Source organism: Sarcophilus harrisii, chromosome 1, assembly GCF_902635505.1.
Source record: "Sarcophilus harrisii chromosome 1, mSarHar1.11, whole genome shotgun sequence".
Taxonomy (NCBI): domain Eukaryota; kingdom Metazoa; phylum Chordata; class Mammalia; order Dasyuromorphia; family Dasyuridae; genus Sarcophilus; species Sarcophilus harrisii.
Genome location: NC_045426.1, coordinates 155,899,937 through 155,923,756, shown reverse-complemented (window position 1 = coordinate 155,923,756; position 23,820 = coordinate 155,899,937). Strand labels below are relative to the sequence as shown.

General features: G+C 33.8%; 1 protein-coding gene across 2 annotated transcripts in view; it reads left to right on the top strand.

Moving 5' to 3' along the window:
• Positions 1-23,820, top strand: part of ADAMTS6 (ADAM metallopeptidase with thrombospondin type 1 motif 6) — a 322,872-nt gene that overhangs the window by 119,959 nt on the left and 179,093 nt on the right. For both annotated transcript variants that reach the window (XM_031965568.1, XM_031965571.1), the window contains exon 8: positions 22,982-23,025. In XM_031965568.1, coding sequence (XP_031821428.1) covers positions 22,982-23,025 — 44 coding nt within the window. The remainder of the gene's footprint in view (positions 1-22,981; positions 23,026-23,820) is intronic.

The following is a 23,820-nucleotide window of genomic DNA, read 5'->3' as shown; positions in this document are numbered from 1 at the left end:
GGTTTAATATATTTTTAGTTTTTAGTTTAGGTTTTAGTCAGGGACCATGCCTATGCAATGCTGTTTTTATTGGGTCTAGCAGAGCACCATAGTGAAAAAATTACTTGGTAAATCTTTGTTTTTATCATGATAAAAATATGAATTATTTAATTATATTACTGATAGAACAGAAAGCCTAAAGTCATAGTAAGGGTTATATATGCAGTCATTATCTAGATATCTTCATTTTTTCTTATGTCTTTAGGAATATGGCAATCATAGGATCATAGGACTTGAAGCTAAAAGGGACTTTGGGGACTATCACTTTCAAATCTTTCATTTTACAGATGAGGAAATGGAGGCCCATGAAGATTTAGGTTTTTTTGAGTTGGCAGTAATCTTTTTTTTGCAAGGTTGGGGTAATTGAGCAAACAAAAATACAAACATTTTTTGTGACTATGTTTTATTTTCCAAAAAACATGAATGATATTTTATACCACTAAGATTCTACAGAATATTTAGGAACAGCTGATTTAGTTTATTTTTGGAGGTAGCTGGTAGAAAGCTCATGTTCATAATTTTTGTTAATCACTGTTGGGAATAGATATGTCACATTCCACAAGGTGGGGGATACTTAAAAATCTATTATAGGTTATCATTTTAACTTAAAATTAATTAATAAATTAGAAGAATGATCAGAAAATGAAGAAACGTAGGAGGGAAATAATACATTACAATGAAGGAGTATAAGCTTTAGTGGAGGGGAAAGAAATAAGTAAGTGAATAATAAGATGGCTATGTGATAACAATGCAGTGCTGTGGTCAAAGCAAATACAATACTGGGAGACTGAAATAAGACAGAACATGGAGGGGATAAGATGCTATCTTCCCATTGTACTTAGTACTGTATAGACTCTGACTTACTAGTATGTTGTTTCTTGTTCTGGGACCCACAACTAAAGAAAGGACAGAGAGAATTTGGAGAGAGTTCAGAGGAGAGCCACAAAGATGATTAAAGAGTTGAATGTGAAGGCTATAAGAGAAAGCTGAAGTAATTGAGATTACTTATTCCTGAGAAGAGAAGACTCTGGTAACTTAATGACTTCTATGCAAAGTATGGAGACCAACTGGTCTCCATCCACTAAGACTCAAATAAAAGGAAATGTTATTATAAAGGAGAATTTGTTGGCAGAAAGATCATCTTAAACAGAATGAGACTGACTAAGATTTTGCAATAACTTTCCCTGGGGACTCTTTCAAAACACCATGGTCAGGTTCTTGTAGAAAATTGAACTCAAGAAGACAATTGGGTACTTTGTTGACTTCTTGGGTAAATTGGCATTTTTTGATGCTTTTTCTAAGGGAAGAATAAAAAGGACAGTTCTACTACTCTTTAGGACTCTTTCTAGGGTCTGTCACTATGGAAATTTGTCCCGTCTGCTTTCTGGAGATATTCTAACTTTCATTATAAATTTTGTGTTGCTTGATGTGGCTCTTCCTGCCTGAAGGCAGAGGGATGGACTAGATGGCCTCTCAAAATCTTTTCCAACCCTATAATTCAATGGTTCTTACTCTATTTTAACTAGACCACAGTTCAGAGGCAAATTTTAGCTGGTATTTTATTGGTTGAATACAAAGAGAAACAATGATGAAAAAGAGAAATGATTGTCTTAAAATTAAATTATAATTTAATGTTGCATTTTAAGTTAAAACTATTTCTATAAATATGGATCAAAGATAAGGAAATGTGTTTTTTTAAATGCAGGCCTTTTTATATGAACTTTTTAATGAAGTGGGACTTTCACAAACAACATTGTTGTAATACTTTGCCCAACCATAACTAAAAATGATTTATCTGCTCCAAAGTGAATACTAAAATCCAATCCAAAAGAATCAGACTTTTGGTTGTCTGTGGTTGGTTTCAAAAGACCTACACTAACAATAGAATATTTTTTTCCCCTGTGTTGAGCAATGTGTAACATGTATATTATGCTCTTCCTTTCTTGGTTTAAATAACTCCCTTGGTTTTGAGGTTTTTGAATAAGAAGACAAAATAAGATGTGTATTTTATTTTAAGGCAAAGTGCTGTTGTGGTATGCCACTTTCTATAAAATTAAACAGACACTAGTAAAAATGTAGAAAGAAATCATAAAATTTTTATATAAAATGTGCTGAATTATTTGGAAGAGAAACACAAATATTGTATATTGAAATATTGTGAAAAGGTACTGATGAATTGTGCATTCCTTTAAAAATAGTTGCCGTGATGTGCTTTTCTGTCTCAGTTCTTACGTCATTATTTGTAAGCTTATATTATATGAAGTAGACTCATTTAAAATTGATAGCCTGTGTGTGTATGTGTATGTGTGTGTGTGTGTGTGTGTGTGTGTGTGTGTGTGTTTAATGCAAAGGCAGTACTTAGCATTCTGGTTTCAAGTGAAAGAGTAAAATATTAGCCCATCTCTTAGGAAACCCACTTTTCATTCAGCAAATATTTATTAAGGGCCTGGTGTGTGTGTGTGTGTGTGTGTGTGTGTGTGTGTTTGTAAAGAATGTAAATTTGAAAAATAATTCAAGTTCTAAAGCATGTTAGACTGGTAAGGGACATAAATCATGAATCTTATTAATTTTAATACAAAGCAACATCTAATAAAAGCCATAGATGAGTAGAAATGATACAAGTAATAGAGGAGAGAGAAATCCATCTTTGTTGGCTTAGGTTGAATCTCCTTAATATCATCCTTCATCTTCTACCATTTCCAATTGTGGTAGTTATAAGTCAACCTATTTCTTTTTTGAACAACTCTATTATTAGCTCTTGTATAGAGTTGAATTCACCTGTACAGTAACTTTCATTCAATCAATGTGGTTCTAGAAGTCTTTTTAAACTATATACAGTAAATTAAATCCTATTTTAGCATGACAGCCCTTTACGTATCTGGAGACAATCATTATGCCTCTAGCTAAGTTTGCTCCTATCCAGTCTTAAAAATCTTCTGTTCCTCAGATGACACAGAACTGAGAGAGAGAGAGCTTACATATACCAGGGGGCAAAAATGAGACAGAAAAGATTGTTCTTGATTTTAACATTGGACTGAATCCCATAAGGTAAAATTCAGCAGGTATGAATGTAAACTCTTATACTTGGTTTCAAAAAATTAACCTTCCAAATACAGCATGAGAAAAGTATGGTTAGATAGCAGTCTGTTTGAAAAACATTTTGATATTTTTTTGTACTGCAAATTCAATCTGAGCTAAAAAAGCCCCCAAAGCTAAAGTAGTCTTGGGCTGAATTAAGAAAGGCAAAGCTATTACTGAATACAATATTCAATAATAGCAATATTATTTTAAAAAACAACTTTGAGTGAGTGACTAAGTTATTTTGACTATTGGCATGTTGCCATTTTATTTTATTTATTTTTTGCTGAAGCAATTGGGCTTAAGTGACTTGCCCAAGGTCATACAGCTAGGAAGTATTAAGTATTTTAAGTATTAAGTATTAAGTGTCTAAGGTCAGATTTGAACTCAGGTCCTCCTGACTTCAGGGCTCATACTCTATCCTCTGCACCACCTAGTTGCCCCAGTGTTGCCATTTTAAAAGAGTACTGAAAAACTCAAGATTGCCTAGAAAGAGGTCAATCAGGGCTGTGAGTGATTTTGAATCAACTGATCTTTGGATCAGTTGAAGGAACTAGGAATGTTTTGCTTGAAAAAGGGAAGACTTAAGGAGGACATAACAACCATCTCCAGGTATTTGAAGGGTTGTTATGGAGAGGAAGGATTGTTCCCAGAAGTCAGATCAGGAGCAATGGGTAGAAGTCTGGATATCAGGAAAAATCTTCCTTACAGTTGGAAATGTACAAAGTTGGAATGGATATCCTGGAGGATAGATGAGTTCCCCCTAATTATATGGAGATCCATGTAAAGGCTGACGATCATATGTCAACTGTGTTATGATAAGATTTTTTTCAGGGGGAATAATAGTCTAAAACAGATGACTAAATTTTGAGATTCTGTGATTCATTTATTCCATAAAGTGTTGCAACTTACTGGCATCCAGTAAATGCTTATTTCATTACTCTTTGACTTAAACATCTTAAGTTCTTCAATTCTTCTTATGTATGGTATGGTTTTTGAAGGTCCTTACCACTTTGATTGGCTTGCAGAAATTCTCCACTCTTCCAGCATTCCTCTTAAAATAGGCTGCCTAGATTTGTCCATATTTCTCCAGTCGGCTTTGGGTGGGTTGAAGTTCAATGAATACAACAGGATATGGTGATAAAAGTACTGTATTAGTCATCTGTTCACTTTCAGACCTCATGTAACTAGATGGTGCAGTGGATAGAATGTATGGCCATGGGATCAAAAGACCTGAGTTGAAATTCAACCACAGACACTTACTAGCTCTAGGTAATGTAGATAAATAATTTAAGCTCTGTTTCCTTCAGCTTCCTCAACTGTAAAATGGGAGCAATTGTAGCTCTCCCTCCTAGGGTAATTGTGAGGGTCAAATGAGTTAATAATTGTAAAGAGTTTCATACAGTGCCTAGTGCATAATAAACTTTAGTTATTAGCTATTATTACTAACATTTATCTTCTATATTCATTGGGCAATAATGTGAAAAGCACAACCTGTGCCTCTGTAATCTTTAGATTCTTGCCAAAGACTAATAATCATAAGCAATACTTTTTAAGGTTCCTTCTGGCAATATTATTTATATTTATTTTTTTAATATCTTTGTGAAATCACCACAAGTTGGTAGTCATTATCTGTTTTCATGAGTCTTTGAAGGTGCTGTGTCATCTTATATACATGACCCAGAAAGACAACAGATTTTTCTTTTGCGAGAAAGCTTTTGAGAGCTATCTTCCTTAATACTCCTGAATAGGAAATAACCAACTCCTCTTCTTCTTCCTCCTTCTTGTCCTTCTCCATCTCTTTAATTCTTCCTCTAATTCTAATTGAATTTTTTAATAGCTTCCACAAAAGAAAGGTATGGATATAAATGATCTGAATTGGAGGTTATATTTTCAGAGATGAGGTTCTGGATCCATTAAATTATGAAGTCCTGGATTGCATTAGCTTTTATGATAGCCCTATCATATTACTGGCTCATATTAAGTGAACCTAATATGCTAATTCTTTTTACATGTAAATTGCTATCAAGTCAAGTATGCCCCATCTTATTCTTATTCTGTTTGATTTTTATGCTAACTTATTCTGTTGATTTTTTTTTTTTAAACTTAAGTTCAAGACTTTAAATTTGTCCTCAGGAAACAGCATCCCATTAAACTCAACTCTTCTTTCTGGACTGTTATGTTCAATTATTTTTCCTCATGGTAAAAAATAATGGACAGTACAGAGCCCTATAACAAACTATTAGAGGCAACTCTGTGGGTTGAAATTGATTGATTAATTAACACTGCTATTTAAGTAGTTATGAATGCACTTTACTGCACTATTAAAAACCCACTCTTTCTCCATCTTGTTCCAAAGGATACTACAAGGAACCTTGTTAGGTATCTTGATAAATTCCAGATATACAATTTCAACAGCTTTTCCCCAATTTTCCAGTCCAATATTTGATACATCAATGGATCTGTGGTCTCATTTTTATAGATTCTCTCTCTAATAGTATAGGTTGCAACCCATCCATACTTTTTTTTAAAATAACTTTTTATTGACAGAACCCATGCCAGGGTAATTTTTTACAATATTATCCCTTTCACTCACTTCTGTTCCGATTTTTCCCCTCCCTCCCTTTACCCCATCCCCAGATGGCAAGCAATCCTATACATGTTAAATATGTCACACATTTTTTTTTAATCATGTCTATATATTTTCTGCTGAAGGCTCTTTTTTAGAGCTCTTGATATTGTAAGATAACCCAATGAGAACACTTGCAAGTTTTTCTGTCTTCTTTTGCAGACTTGGACTGAGTGGAGGAGCTTAGTGGTATTTCTCTTTGATTTCACTTTTTCATCTTCAGTGGGATATATATATATATATATATACATATATACATATGTATACATATATATATGTATATACCTTACTTCTTCCCTCCCCAAGATCATATAGAGTTGGAAAAGTCGTTATTGAGTTAGTGATATTGACTTTTTTTTGGGGGGAGGGTACCTTTTTGCTAATAAAATCATTTTCCATTTTGGTATCTTCTTTCCAATATTTTGAGAACTCATTCCTCAACATTTCCCAAATTGTGTTTTCTTTGGTATAAACTGGGTATACTTAGTGCACCTTTTCTTTCCATGTTTATTTTCTTTATGTCATTTCTACTTCCTCATTTGAGGATTGTGAGACTAGATTCCAAATATGATGGTTCTACCGTCTCTGGTAGATATTGGAATTTGTTAAAAAACATCTCTACAGATCTTTTCCATTTTTTGCTCTGGTTTTCTTTCTTCAGTTTCATTCTTAATGCTCAAAGAATTAGTCAGTCTATTTGTGTCTCTCCTCAACTCTTCTTTAAGTTTGTTTTTATTTCTACTACTTCTTAATGCTTTAAAAGTAGATCCTTCTTATTACCTTAATACATATTTCTTGGTAATATTTTATAAATGATTTTCTATTTTATGCCAGTGTTGTTCTTGGTTGTCAGTTCTCTGTTTGGCAAGGAGTGCAAGTATTTGGTGGTTAAAGTGGCTTCTAGTCTCTTATGACCTCTTGTTGTGTCAATTAGTTTGCACTGGTAAAAATTCCTTAGGAAATGAAGATAATTTATGTCAATGTTATTTTAAATTCATTTATTAAGTTCTAAAAGCTTGTTTAAATAGGTAAGGTTGGAGTTGCCTCAATTGCAACTGCATCTTATTTTTATTTTTTCTTCTTATTTTGCATTGATTTTTATCTTTGCTCTAACAAAATGGATTGTTCATAGATAAATGATTTGGAAATGACTCCCAGACTGGTAACCAGTCATAACAGAATAAATTTCTTTCTTTTTCTTTTTTTTTTTTTTGTTATGTAATTTGAAGCCCATCCTGACCAGCTCTCTTCTTAGATAAAAATTCATCATTTAGAAGTGTGAAGCATTCTTATAGTTAATAAATCTTTGACCTCTCTTATTTCTTATTCCTTAACCATGTTTTCCAACACACTTAAAAAAAAAACAACTGTACTCCCTACCATTCCATTATAGTCACCAAGTATGAAAATATATTTTGATTGAATTTGGAGGCTCTAGAAAATTTATAGTAGAATTGCTCTGCTTTTTCATCATCTAAAATAGATTCACAAATTCATAAATAAACTACAATTGTTTTTATACTAGTCATTTTTCGAGTGGTTTTTATGAGTGTTATAATCAAGAAATCAAATGTTCCATGTAATGATGTATCTTGTTGCCTTTAGAAAAATAAAATTCATTTATTCAATTAATTCATTCGATTATTTTATTTGCCTTTCCTAAAAGAATCTTTCATTTAACTAAAACTCCATGTTAATCTTTTCATTTAATTTATAGTGAGATAATCATGAATGATATGATTTAGTTTTTCTAACTTTTGGACAGGAATTTTACATTTAGATTTCTAATAGCTAGTTGATGGTTATAGAAAGTCTAAAAGTTGTGATTCTTAGCAACCTCTATCCCCTCATTTTAAAATTTCTTTTAAATAATCCTCGCACTGGTTTTTTTCCTTTCCTTTCCTTTCCTTTCCTTTCCTTTCCTTTCCTTTCCTTTCCTTTCCTTTCCTTTCCTTTCCTTTCCTTTCCTTTCCTTTCCTTTCCTTTCCTTTCCTTTCCTCTTTCCTTTCCTCTTTCCTTTCCTCTTTCCTTTCCTCTTTCCTTTCCTCTTTCCTTTCCTCTTTCCTTTCCTCTTTCCTTTCCTCTTTCCTTTCCTTTCCTTTCCTCTTTCCTTTCCTTTCCTTTCCTCTTTCCTTTCCTTTCCTTTCCTCTTTCCTTTCCTTTCCTTTTCTCTTTCCTTTCCTTTCCTCTTTCTTTTCCTTTCCTTTCCTCTTTCCTTTCCTTTCCTTTCCTCTTTCCTTTCCTTTCCTTCTTTCCTTTCCTTTCCTTTCCTTTCCTTTCCTTTCCTTTCCTTTCCTTTCCTTTCCTTTCCTTTCCTCTTTCCTTTCCTTTCCTTTCCTCTTTCCTTTCCTTTCCTTTCCTCTTTCCTTTCTACTGACCAAATCTAATGAAAAGGTGACTAATTGAGGTAACTAATACTATCTTTTTTTTTTGGTAACAAAACAAAATTATTTCATTGCCTAATGTAAACCAATATATGGTCATGTTGTAGAAACCAGGAATAGAGCTTTAATCCTTGACTTTTATGTCACATTACAATTTCTCAAACGAACAAGAATTTCTACATCTCAACCTCTATTTGACTCTTTAACCTTGTGATATAAATTTGCAGATAGTGTCTTAGATGTCAAAGAAAGAAATGAACATCATTTTCATTTGTCAATTTTGACAGCACACTTTTCTGGGCCTGAATGAAGTCAGAGTTTTTCATTTGCAGACTTTGCTGCTTTGATTCTAGGTCATACTGAAAATGTACTTGGTTTCATTGCCTCTTATGATTATACTGAAAACAATGTGTTATGTATTGGTTTACGTGCCATCTGGGGAAGGAGATTGGGGGAAGAGGGGAAAAATTGGAACAAAAGGTTTTGCAATTTGTCAATGCTGAAAAATTACCCATGCATATATCTTGTAAATAAAAAACTATTTTTTAAAAAGAATAAAATGAAAAACAAACAAACAACAACAACAACAAAAACAATATGTTATTTGCCATACAGAGATCAGAACAAAGATCAGGGCTTTACTGCTCCTATATATCACTCAAAACGCATAGTTCTGTCTCCCACGAAACTTACTTTTTGTTTATGTTAAATTTTCTTTTGGGAATCTTTTTTTTCATTTCAACTCATCACTCATAATTCTCACAGTTAATCTTTTCTTTGGTTGAATGAAATCTCTAATCTTTTCCTTTCAATGTTTTCACTAGTCCTCTAGGTGCTTGGATGACGGCTTCATGTGTCACTATAAACAGTTTCCCTCCTTAGAATCAGTGGATCTTTAAACCTTTGGTGAAACTCTTACCCTCAATGTTATGTCTTCCTTATGGGCTGCTTCTTAACATGTCATGAATCACTTGCAGAAAAATTCTCCCAATTCATTTTGACCTTGACATGAAATAACATATACTTTTATTTATTCAGATTAAAATTCAGCAAACACTTATTCAAGACCTACTGTATGCAAGGCACTCTTCTAAAACAGTTCCTAGCTAATGGAGTGAGACAAGTGGTTTTCCTGGAAAATAATGTTGCAACAAGACTTGGCTCATGTCTCCACTAGGATTGTTTCTCCCCTGTTTCCACAAGCTATATAAGGAAACCAATCTTATCATCTCATGGTCATAACTTAGAGTATTACAGATTCATCTTTCCTCTAAGGTACTTGTATTAAGAGATAATTTAAATCATGGGAGATTTTGGTTCATAATACACAAATCAATCACTCTATCTTCTTATCTATCAATGTAAACACATCGAATTTATAAAAAGTATATGAAGTCTGAATATTGATAAGATATTTACAAACGTAGAAATATGACATTTTATTCTCTTTAGTTACAAGACTAGTTACAGTTTAGTGTAAGCAATATGTCATAACTACATAAATCACACCATGTTTAAGAAAAAGCATAAATCAAAAATAGCAAAAATCCTTCTGAAACTTGAACAATTGGAGTGAATTTGTTGGCACACAGAAAAGGTCAAAGGGACAAAGAAGTTGAAAATATGAATTTCAAACCAAACAACCAGCACATTCAGTTATTTTTAGATTATGAGATAAATCTGAAGTAGGATTTATCTGGATACTTATTTTCTTTGAATATAGTAAAGTGGTGGCAGATGCTTGACACATTTATCAAGTTGATTCTGGTAATAGGGAAGGTAGAAAACAGATTTGTGGAGAATTAAATTGAAACAGAAGATTAAGAATGGTAGTGGAAGGGAAAATACAGAGAAGCTTAGCATTTTTAGGGTCTATAATATAAATATTAAGGTTTCAGATTTTAAGAAAAGTGAAAAAAATCACATATTTGATAGTTATTCAATCATGTCCAACTCTTTGTGACCTCATTTGAAGTCATCTTGGCAAAGATACTGGAGTGGTTTGCCATTTCTTTCTCCAGCTCATTTTACAGATGAGGAAACTGAAGCAAACAGATTTAAGTGACTTGCTCAGGGTCACACAACTAATAAGCGTTTGAGGCTGGATTTGAACTCGTCTTCCTGACTTCAGATCCTATATACTATCTAGCTGGCAATGTGTAAATAGTCCTTTTAGTTCTAATAATTAGTCTTAAAATAAAAACACATCAGAATAGATACCAAAGAAGGTATTTAAGAAATTAGATATTTGGCAAAGGATGAAGAATTCCTTCTAGTGAGACAGGTACTACAGGTAAAACTAGATCCCAATTAGCAGAAAGAATATCTTTGAATTCACACTATTTGCAGTTATAATGATATAAAATTTGTAATTGGTTCTAGCCCAATCAAAATATTCAGTGTAAATTTAAATAAGACAACCACTTCAGGGAGATTTCATCATTTGTATTAATTGAATCAAAGCTCTAAAACTGAAACTCACAGATCATCTAATTTATTTTATAGATGAGAAAATTTGCCCAAGTTCACTCATGTAGTAAGACTCATAGGCTTATAACTATCTTATAAGTTTAGTGCCTGTGTTCTTTATCCTGTACTATCCTACTTCTGCTTTACACATGGGGAAATTGAGGCTCAGAGCCTTGCCCTTGGTCACATAATAGTCTAAGTTGGAACTTAAACCTATGTCTTTTCTGGCTCCAAGTTGAGAGTTCTTTCCAGCACACCCATGTAAAATCTCAGCATTTTTCTTTTCCAATTAAATAAAGTAGATAATTCAACTATTAATACCCTATTTTATACTTGGGGCATTAAGCTCTAAGAATTAATTGACTTACTTAAGGGTAAAAGACATTTTAAAGAATGAAAGAAGTGAGAGGACTTGGAGTGGTGATTTGTTGAGGACAGAAAACATCAGCATTTCATCTGAAGTTCTGGAATGGATGTTGACTTGAATGTTGCACATCAGTGGTTAGAACAGATTTTAGGCTGTCTAGACAGAAGGTTCTCTCCTAAAGCTGCATTTCATCCTTTTTTTCTTTTTTTGGTGATATGCACAATTATATTCTTATTAGCAAGTTTATTACATAATGCACAATTTTTCTTTAAAATTTTTAAAAATTTTGATCTTAAGAAATAAAACAAGCATTTCCATAACATAATAGAATAGGAAAAAAATGATTGTACATGAAACTGCAAAAACTATACAACTTGATATTCCCTTTAAACTTATAATATAGTTATCATGTAACATTTTTCCCCCTCATTTTTTCTTTCCTACCTGCACCCTGTCCTAGAGACAGCTATCATTTGACACAAATGTGTGTGTGTGTATGTGTGTGTGTGTGTGTGTGTGTGTGTGTGTGTAATATGCACATCTTCCTTCTTATGTACTTTGTAGTTAATTTGAGCATTTATTAGAGTCAAAATGTCATAATCACTCAAAGTTGTTTTTAAAACACTATTGTTACTGTATATAATATTCTCTTGGTTCCAATCATTTCATTCTTCATTATTTCATGGAAGTCCTCCACTGACCCACCCTCTTTGCCCTTTTTTACTCTGTTATAAAGTTCCATCTTGGAAGGTGAAATCCTTTGATGCTCCCTCTTGTCTTTTCTAAGAAACAGTTCACCAGAACAAATGGGAAGATTGGCTTTTGAAGAAATGCTGAGGAAGCAGCATCTTCTAAATATCCTATGCATATTGTTCATTTAATAAAAGTATAGACTCTGGTGGATAATGAACATCATTGTTCTGACCCGCTGCTTATCGGATGCTGTTTTTAAAGGCAAATTTTATATAGATCGTTTGACAACCACAAAAATAGCAACAGGAGATATTCTTTTTCAGTCAGATATTGGATCTTTCTCATAATAATGTGAGGAAATTAGGTAGTCTAGAGGATAAAATGCACTATCTGGAATTCAGAAGATCTGAATTCAAATCTGGCCTCAGAAATTTACAGAAATAGAGTAATATGGTTTTTACCTCTACCTTCCTCAGTTTCCTCATGTGTAAAATGGTGATAATTATAGCATCTTCTTCCCAGGATTGTTCTCAGGATAAAATAAGGTAATACTTAAAAAGTGCTTTGCAAACTTTAAAGAGCTATTGTATTTCATCCTTCATTTTCAAAGAGGACCAATGACATCACAAGGTGATAAACTGGATTTAAGTGAGGCAGAATTGCATAAAGTTGTCAGCCTCACTCTCAAATGCTTGTAAAAATAATGATAATCATTCTATTACCTCATAAATGCTGCACATTGTAGTTTTTGAAAGACTTTCCCTTAAAAGAACCTTTTAAGGTATATGAAGTAAATATTGTACCCATTTTACAGATAAATTAATTAATGCTCTGAGAAATTAAATGATTTGCCTTCGATCACTCAGGTAGTATCTGAGCAAGTAATGAAACCAAAGTATTTTGATACTAGTGCTCTTTCAATCTGCCATTGATATAAGGAGCAAGATATATTGCCAAAGAATCTAGACTGCCAAGTGAGTAATGTAAATCTAAGCTTTTTTCACATTTCCCTTTTAATATAAATGGCTTGAGGTCTTCAGCATTCCTTCCAGAGGATGGCAAGCATTTTCAATTCTCTTGGCCCATAAAGAATTTTTGCTTTTAATTATTCCATTCCATCTGGTAGTGCAACTGAGGTCAGTTTTGAGTGCTTCTGCTTGACTACATGCAAAGTAAATAGGAAAGATCTGTCTCACTGTCATTTTGCTCTTTTATGGCCACATGTAACAAGGCTCAATAAGACAAAAGAAGTTCTGTTGTTGGTCTGGGAACATGGCTTAGTGGCAAACAAATGACTTAAACTCTAGAATGCTAGCTTTTGTTCCATTCCCTTCTCTATAATTGGATCACTACAAGAAATTCTTCTGTACTGAAATTAAATTTTTTTTTGGTTTCACATCTGTGGGGTGAGGTTCTTAAGAGCTTTTCTCTGTCAATTGGCAAACACATTTTAAGTGTCTACTATTGGCAGGACTTTTAGGTGTGGGGATGCAAAGAAAAAAATTAAACAATCCCTGTCCTCAAGGAGTTTGTATTCTATTGGAAAAGACAACAAACATGTAGAGAAAAATCTACCTAGAGGAAATACTTCATGGGTTGAGACTAAAGGTGGAAAATAGAATGTGATTATAGGTTTTTCCGGTTGGATTTGGAAAGTGATCTACATTAATAAATGCTTAGAGAACTAATAAGAACAAGCAAAGATCCAAAGCTGGACAAGTAAGCAGAAATTAATTCCTAGCCCTTCTTTATAACCTAAAAGTTTATAGTCATTATGACATTATTGAATCAATTAATTTACTTTGTAACTTTAATGTCAGATGGGAATCATAATATACTCAATAAAGTCAAATTTCTTGAGTTACTTAGCACAGGTTTCATTAAGTTATGGATTTATTTATTAAATCTAATCTTTTATAAAAATAAGTTTTTAATTAGTGTGTCTTTTGTGTCACCATAATTTCCCTTAATACTGAGATAGTCATTTCATATAAAAAATAATGTTTTTAAAAGACAAAAAGAAAAAGAAGAAAAAATCAGCTTATGTGATCCATACACTGAAAAAATCTGAAAAGATGTGCATGTATATAACACATGTAGATTCCCTACCTCAGAAAAGGGGTTAATTGGAATGTCTTCTTATATATCTTTTTTTTTTTTTTTGAAGCATACTTGCTCATATAACTTGCGACATTCACTTTTTATTTTGATAATTTATATTATTGTAATCACTGTGAATATCATTTCTTTGACTCTGATGATTTCCCTCTGCATTAGTTCCATGATTCTCTGTATTTATCATCTACAAAATTTCTTACAGAATAGTGATATTCCATTATATTCATGAATCAAGATTGGGCTAGTTATTCACAATTGATGGGTATTTATACTTTGTTTCTAATTGTATGCTACAAATGTAGAATTTAATATCAATGTATAAAGCATTATCCCATGAAACATGTAGAGAGACATATTAGTTATGAATTGCAAGGCTAAATTTCCTTTTTTTAATCAACTTTGTTTATAGTTCTACCTGCTTGAGCTATTTCTTAACCATTTCTTAACAATTTGCACACTCCTATCTAGTCTTACCTAGAACAGCAATATCATGCACTGATTAAGTACTTACTATGTGTAAGGCTCTGTGATATATATGGGAGATGCAAAGTTTTGATAAGACATCATTCTTGCCCTCAGATTTCTTATGGACAAGTAATAGGATTTGAGGAATCAGTGTAATATGGCAAAGAAGACTAGATGATGTCTAAGGTCCCTCCTTAGGGGGATTTTATGTGTTATTTTATGATATTATTTTACATGATGAGGGCATTAGAGTAATAAAATAAAGGTCCATATAAGATATGGGGGTGAGGAAGGAATGGAGAAGTTGTTACCAATTTGAAAAGGCTTGGGGAATCTTAGCTCTCAGAAACTTTTTGTGATAATTGACCAAGTAGCCCTTGCTAACCCTTGTTTCATAGCCATTCTAGACACATTCTCTGTTGAAATATGAAAAGTTCAGTTCTCAGCCCAGGTGTGCTGAGTTAATTTCTTTCTTTTAGCCATTCACATCCATCACAGCTACACTTGTCTAAAAATCTGGGCCTCTGATTCAAACCATTCTCTAAAGATTTTCTTTCATTCATTAATCTGGATCAGCCAATTCTTTACTCTGACATTTAAGCAGATACATAGTTAATTCAATTTAATAAATATTTGTTAAAAGCCTACTATGTGCAGAAAGAATTGACTTTTCAGGGTGTTAAGGAATTCACACTTTAAACCAGTAACCCAGGAAACTTGTCAGATAATTACACACTAGGTTTTCATACAACTTTAGCCACGAATAATGTTTTTCACAAGTATTAGAAACAGATTGCATGAAGTGGAAAGAAAACCAGAAACTGAGGATTTAGGTGGTGAAAAGCACTTTGAGTGCATGAGTGGAGGGAAGAGAAAAACAAAGAAAGCAGGGACTAACTTAAGCATTTATCCTGGACAGTTTAGGTCAGGGTTTTTCTAACTTCTCCCTTCATTATTGTCCACCACATGCTATATTTCCTGCCTCCAAACAAAGGCAGAAGAAACAGAGGTATAGTAGAATTTCTAGGCTATTTTAATTTACAAATCATCAAAGCTGAAACCAGGACCCCTTTTGTAAATAAACAATTTGCAGTCAAGCTCCAACTTCTCAAGTCACAAATCTCTTAGCCAGGGCTGCTACTTATGGCCTAAAACTAGGTTCAGATATTGTACCCGGAACTGGGATTAGTCAAATAGTGTCATAGGAGCTGGGGTATGTTAGATTTTTTTTTTTTTTTGAGCTTCTTTTCTCTTCAGTCCAAACAATTACCAGCCAGACCCCTAAAAGCACACTGGTTCCTAGGCAAATATCCATGATTAATCTGACTCATGTCTTTATTTACCATTATTCCTGATTGGATTTTGGAGAGGAAAAAATAAGGTGGGAATCTATTAAAAGAAAAAAACAGGAGTTAACAAGGAAACGTAAGAAGAATGCAAGGCAAAAATGGAGGATCAAGAAATGGAGAGGAAGGCCGTAATAATAGGAAGGAGTAGTATGGCATAAAGGATATTTTGGGGAGTACTTTTTTGTCATTTGTGTAACTGAAAAGTCGCTTGAACCCTTTTTGTAGTTTTAACAAAGATGTCCTTCATCTGCATATAAACTATTTTAATTGAAGATTTCATAGAAATTAAAAAGTAGGTCTGTAGTTACTCCATTTCCTTTTTTCCTGCAGTAATAATGTCTGTGAGTTATTTGGGTCTTTGGTATCTTTCACTCTTAGATATATTGAGAATAGAATCTTTAGCACCCACCAAAGTACCTTTAGGAAATGCTTAATACTGAATTTCACCTTGCTTTTGGGCATTACATAATCTTTTAAAAAAAAATTTACTATTTATCTTCCTATATACAGTTTGCTTAAGCTAATGATACAATTACATTCCTTAAATTTTTCATAATACTACTCTCTCCTGCTTTACCTATCTGATTGTTCCTTCTCAGTCTTCTTTGCTGGCTCATCATCTTTTTCATGGCCTCTATCAATGGGTGTTCCCCAAGCTTGTCTGGAGCTCTCCCCTCTTCTCCCTCTGTTCTCTCCCATTGTAATATCATCAAATCCCATGGGATAACCAATATTATCTCAATGTTGAAAACTACCAGATGTATATATCTAGCCCTAATGGCATCATATCACCCATGGCATCTTGTTGTCCATTACAAAATTTCAAACTGGATGTCTCAGAGACATCTTAACCTCCAAGTATCTAATATTGAACTTCTTTTCATTCCTTGATACCCTCTTCTCTTTTAAACATTCCTCTTTCTTTCAAAGTCAATCTCCCCAGATCTCAGATTCATAATCTTGGCATTGTTTTGGACCCCTCATTCTCTCACCCACATATCCAATTATTTTCCAAATCTTACCATTTCTACCTTTAGAACATTTCTTACACCCAACCCTTTTGCCCTGCTTATACAGCCTCCACTTTATTTCATCACCTTTCCTCATTATCTCTCATCTAGATTGTTGTAATAGCTCCCTAAATTGGTTTCCTTGCCCCAAGTATTTCCATACCCTCTTCACTGTTCTAAAATAATTTTCCTTAATGTAGATCTAACCATGTGACTTGCCTGCTTAACCAAATTCCAATGGCTTCTTGTTGCTTGTAGGATAAAATAAAAATTTTCTGTCTAGCTTTTAAAGTTATATATAATCTGGCTGCAACCTATCTTTCCAGTCCCATTGGACATTGTTTCTCCTCTCACAACTCTGTAATCCAGCCAAACTGGCCTTCTCTGCATTTATTACTCATGAAACTCCATATCCCATGTTTGCTGCTTTGTGCTGGTCATTCCCCTAGCCAGAAATGAAATCCCTCCTTACTTCTGCCTTGGAGTCCTTTTCTTCCTTTAAGAAACAATGCAGGCATCATGAAGCTTTTCCTGATGCACCCGGATGCTAGTACCCTCTGTTCCAAACTACCTTGTATTTAACTTTATATTTATTTGTATTTATTAATTTTATTTCTGTTCTGTATGTTTTATATGTAACCATTGAAATGTAAGGTACTTGTAGGTAGAGATTTGCATTCTTTGAAAGAATTGTTTCATTCTTTGTACTTATATTCCCAGTGTGATGAGAGTACCTGGTACATAGTAGATATTTAATAATTTTTTTGATTGATTGGTTGATTAATCGTATTAAATAGAAAGTTTTTGGATGAGATCATCTTTCCAAACATGCAAGCATACTACTTTTGATGAAATGGTTAGATCTTTCAAAATCCAATTGCAAAAAACAAAGTTTAGCTTCAAGCTGATTTTTTTCACCTAATAAAAATCTACACAAATGCAAATAATCTTTTAAGAGACTGGAGAATTGCAGAATTTTGTTTTAATTCAAATGTATGAAAACATTTCGAGTCAAATCACTAAACATTTATTAAGTGCCTACTATGTGTCAGGCACTCTGCTAATAAGTTCTGGTGATACAAAGAAAGGCAAAAAACAGTCCCAGGTCTCAAGAAGCTCAAAAATCTATTGAGGGGAAGACAACAGGTAAAAAGAAACTGAAAAGGAGGCTTGGGGCAGGGTGAAGTCCTATAGCCTGGTGGGAAATGATGAGGTGACAACTGGCCTAGGCATCCTTCTTAAGTGGAGGATTTAGGAGGGGTTCACCAATGTCCACACTCCACCCTTTCCAATCAGAGGGAGGGAGAGGCCCTAGGGGCTGGGATGCTGAGGAGGTGTGAGTTTCAAAGTTGAGGTCATCTTGTGGGTTGATGAGTTTTTGGAGATCATGAAAGTCCAGGAGAGCAGCAGGGTAGGAAACTTCTAACCTTTGTTTTTATATCCCTCCTTTTTTATAGTTTCTTTTCTTCATTATGAAATTTGTTTTTGCTTCTCCCCATTTCTTTACTACCTTTGCCTGATTTTATCCATGCCTTCATTTTCACTATTCTCTTTATTCTTTATCTCAGTTTCCTTACTGCTAGCTTTCTCCTAGACTAATTCTTTTCCATTTGCTTATTAGAGAAATATAGATCTCAGATTTTTTTAAAAGTAGTATATGTGTATTCATTGTCTTTTTAATTAGAATGCAATTTCCTTATAAGTGAATTTTTTTTTCATATTTATAGCTCTATTGCCTACCACAATGTCTGGCACATGGTGGATCGGATCAAATTAACAAACATATTTAAAGCTTGCTTTTTGTCAGGTGCTGTAATTTTGGAGACATTAAAAAAAGGTAAAAAACAAATAAACAGGTGGTAAATTAGTCCAAATAATATTATACCTATGTCAGAGGTTCTCAAACTAAGGTCCAACTCGATGGGGATCACAGGAAAAAAAAAAGTATCATAGAAGTTGGCACCACAGAGTTCTCAATAGTACTAGTTGATGGCAGTACTATCTCAAGGCAAGGCAACCTGAGGTTGAGTGTCAATAGTATGTTAGCTTTCTTTACCTTTTTAAACTGTTCTCTAATATTCTTTACATCCTAACTTTCAAAAATAATTGTTAGCTCTTATGCCTTATCTCACCCTGTGGTCCTTATTTTTGTTGACTATAACAAAACATTTGATTCTATTAAACAAAATATACCCTTAAAGCCTCTTCTGTAATAACATGTTTCTCAAAGATAAGCAGTCCTATAAAAGGTTACCTGATAGATGCGATAATAGAGATAACTCTATTAAAAATTCTCTAATTATTAAAATAAGTCAAAATAGAGATATATGATTCTCAAAAATATTGTCATGAATGTCATTGAACTAAAAGTCCCAATATATGAGGGATTTCCTAGAGGTGGTAAGGTTCTCCAGATGCTTCTGCTTGTCAGTGATATTCTACTGATTAAATCAAACCCTGGAGCATTGCATAATCTCTTAAGTGAGGTACATAATTACTCAAAAGAGTTTGGCATAAATATCCACAAAGAAAACAATAAGTGGATGAATAATGTCTTGGCATCTTTCCTGTCCTAGTTAAAATCCCATCCTCTGCAGGAAGCCTTTCCTGGTTCCCCTCAGTGCTAGCACAAGCTCCATCCAAAGAAAAAATGGAAATGATCTCAGAGTGGGTAGTTAATAAATACTTGCTGATTGATTGATTTGGGAAGTTATGTAGCATTTTAGACAACCTCAGGCTTATCCTTGAAATTAAAAACAAGATTTAAAAAAATATCCGTTAAGACACCAATATTCTTTTAGTTATGTGATACAGCTGCAAATCATGGAATACTACAGTCACCAAAGATTCAAAAGTGCAGTTCATTCAAAGGACAGTATTGAAACACTTAATGGGTATAAATAATCATCAGGATCTCACTAATAACTAATTAATTATACCCCCCCCCAAACAGCACAAACAATTTGTTGCCTGTGCGCTGCATTAGTTCTTATATAATGTCAAAATACCTACATTGAGTGGAGTTCTTGCAGAGAATTTACAAGAAAATATGTGCAATAATGCAGACAATAAGACATGGATGAAATTTGTACCTTTGGAAGGAGCACTCACTGATGTGAGCAAAGATTCAACAAAGTATTGGTTTACTCATAGAGACAGGTATAAGAACTGGACCTTTAATTTCACTGGAAGAATATATGAAGGGAGCAAGTAAGGAAGGAAACTAGCATTTATGTAGTGCCTCCTATGTTCCAGACACTGTGCTAAACACTTTACAAATATTGTCATATTTGATTCTCACAACAATCCTGAGGGAATAGATGCTATTATCCCTATTTTATTGTGGAGAAAACTTAAGCAGATAAAGCTCAAGTTACTTGTCCAAGGTCACATAGTTATTAAGTGTCTCGGACTACATTTGAATTTATCTTCTTGATACCAAGGCCAGCATTCTTTCCATTGTATGCTTAATCCACAAAAATGCTTAATCAGCAATAGTTGATTTCATCGTCACAAAATGACTATGAAATCCAATTAGATGTGCATCCCATAGAATTTATCCCTTAGCACCTGTATGCATATATGTATCAATATATGTATATACATATATATGTGCATATGTATATGTCATGTATAATTATATATAAAAACTGAATTTAACAAGAACAATAAGCAAAGTTGTTTAAACTTTCTTTATCAATTTTAATAATTTGTTTACACTTCATATGGCATCCATCAGTGCATTTCACCATTAAGACCCACCTTTTTTAACTGTTTTCACATATTACAGTAACTTATTATTTCATAGTTTGGATCAGAGGTTCTTATTTAAGCTAAGAAATTGTAATCTTTATCAGTAGAAATCTAAACATTTACTCAATTGAGGAATTTGTTTATTTTTCTTCACTGCTGTTCATTTATTCATCCAACAAACATTTACTCAATGCTTACCATGTGGTAGGTTTTCTGTTACTTGCTGCTCATCATTAGTTATCAACAGTCCTATTTTGATAGGCAAGAGGATGCTAAATGAATGCTGTCCACGAATGTAGATTAGGACAGAATAAAAAATATTTCTGGAATGAAATTAAAATGAGGAATGCTGGGTTGTCACTGAAATTGTTAAAGGATAACTTGTCCTTAGAACAGAGTACTCTGAAGTTTTTTAAACTGATTTAAAAGATGAAGAATTCTTTACTATCGTTAAGGGTAAGGTATGCATCTATTCAATAAAACAGTTCTGGGGACTGAGTGGGACATATATACATATGTGTGTGTGTGTGTATATATATACACACACACATACACACACACATATATATATATATGTATGTATGGGAGGGGGAGAAGACAAATTTGGAATGTTGATAGGGGCTGTCCCAAGGTTGACTGATAGAAATTATATCTTTGATATAAAGACTATATCATGATACATACATGGCAACTGGGATACATTTCTACCTATCCATGTTTGTGACTGTTCCTGATATTAAAATCCCAGGTCACACCAATGGCAAGGAAGGAGAAAGAGAGGCATGAGGAGATCAAAGAGTGGAGAACACATAAAGAGGGAAAAAATCTTTACATTCTCTCTTCTCCGTCTCATGCTGAACGCTCTCTTTCCTCATCTCTTCCTCCTAACTTCCTTCAAGTCCCAGTTAAAATACCATCTCCTATGGGAATCCTTTCCCAATCCCCCTTACTTTTAGTGCCTTTCTTCCATTGATTAGCTCCATTTAATCTTGAATATATCTTGTTTGTACACAGCTGTTTATATATTGTCCCCCACTGTAACGCCTTGAGAACAGTGACTGTCTTTTGCCTTTTGTTATGTCCCCAGTGATTAGCAAGGTGCTTGGATCACAGTAAGAGCTTAAGGAATGCTTACTGATTGACAGACCAATTGAAAGCAATCAGAGTTTAAATTTGATACTATAAAAAAAGATCTATAGAAGTTAACTATATAGCTTGCCTGTATTTAGTCAACAGCACATAAAAAAATCATATGGAATTTCAGTAGCAATATGAGTGAAGCATTTAAGGGCAGATTACTTTATAAAGTACAGTTAGTCTTTAGAAATGATAGAATCATTTATGCTTCCAATATTTGATTTTACTGACCAAATACTCAGTAGTCTTCAACATAATGGAAAGTATACATTTTAACTTGGATTTTCTTTGATTTGTAAAATATTATTTTTTTAAAAGGAAACTTTTTGGTTACCACACGGAAAAACAAAAATAATATAACTCACCCTCACCCACCCTCCTTTTTTGTTAATTCTTACTATTTAGAAACCAGAAATGCACTCAGGCTGAGACTTAGAATACTGAAGGTTTTATTTCAAATCTCTCAGGAGAAACAGTCATTCTAATATTGGTACATTCTCAATTGTAGCATTAGAAGTATAATACAATTAAAAATAGCTAAGGTAATCTTACAAACCATCTAATTGCCTTGAATGTTTGTTTAACTTCAGGATAGTTGCTTTATTGAGAAGTTAGAAGATCCACTGTAGAATTTCAAATTCAAACAATTTGCCCATCCCAGGACTTAGTTTCTTAAATCTATGAAATGAGGCGATTCCATTCTACTTCTAAATTCTATGATCCTCTATAAATACATTTCAAGTCCTTAATGGCTTGTTAAATGCGCTAGCTTCTGTTATTTTTATCATAATGTATGAAAAGAGAATCTGTTTGAAGTTGAGCATGGATAAAACTGTCTAACAAGAAACTGTTTCTTGAGTGATTTGTTTAGTTGTTTGAAAAACTTCTAACAGCTATTTTCATCTTTTGACCTATGTAAAATCACAAGGGGGAAAATACAATCACCTGACACTAGTTCTATTTCCATTGTTCAGTGTTTTTGGCATCATGCTCTGAACCGGCTCTTTTTAACAAGAGCCCGAGTCGGAGAGAGTGGAAAGGAGTGCAGGATTATGCTAATAATTCCAAAATCTAAACTGCAGCCTGTGGCTCTAACAAGAAGACATTCCAGCAGGTTCAGAAGAGGGTGGAAAAAAAAGCCACTCCTTTGCTTGGTTCAGAAGCAGTAGCAATCTGCAGACAGACTGCTCTAGCTTCTTAACAGTATGGCAGGCTGTTTTATGGAGACGGTGATTACAAAGGTCCACTTTAACCTTTCTTTCTTACTGGCAGGTGTCCCGCTGGCTCGCAGCCAGAGGCTGTGAGTGCAGCGTATGTAGCCTGCGGTTTACTCCAGAGTGCTGAAAATGCCGACACTCCAGCTGGCTGCTCATAATTACTGATTGCGGTCTGACAACTGGAGCTACGAGACAGATGTGATAAATGTATGAAAATATTTTACAAATTTGATCACATTACAAATTTTATCTCTCTCTTTATCTCCTTTACAGATACGATATCTGCACTTATAAAAACAAGCCCTGTGGAACATTGGGTAAGTTTCAAAAAGGGGGAAGCACACGAACTGTATTTGTTGGCCGATGAACTTGACTCTGGGTTTTTCAACTGGCCACTTTCCTTCCCTTCAGGTCTTAATAAGTTCATCTGAAGTTGACCCATAACAACACTTAAAGTTGACCCTCAAGGGTACATAGTTTGTTAAAAGCCACCAAGAACTTAAAAATGATGTGAACACTATTTGGGTGTTTTTGGGCAGCAAGAAAACTGAGAAGGACCTGCTAGGTGATTCAGATTTAGCAAGTCATCATTATAGGACAAAACTTACTGCTTATTTCCATATAATTCATCCCTGTGTTATATTGAGAAAAGATGAGAATAAATGAAACCAATCAGCAGCCTTAATCCCAAACTGTAAAACCCTTGTTTGAACTATGAGCTGCATTGGAGAGATGAAGGTATGACATCAAGAGTGACAGTATCTTTAGAATCATCCTTCAGAGAGAAAAGGTCACGGAACTAAAGGATTATTAGAACTTCTCAATGCCTTGATAATGGGAAGCATGTGTTTGGCATTACAGGGTAAGGGAGAGATGAGTAGGACTGCCCTTCTTAACATTTTGTAAAACCTGCAGTTTCTTGGGTTTTAAAAGTCAATTTTTATTATGAAACATATTATCACATGTTGAGTAGCTTTCAAATGCAAGTGGAAGAAAACCATTAAAAGATTTTATTAACGATGATTATTCCACTAGCTGCAGGTTACAGGTTACTTGGACATTTTAAGGAACTAATTATTCAACAGTTTATATCAACAACTCTTCATTGAAAT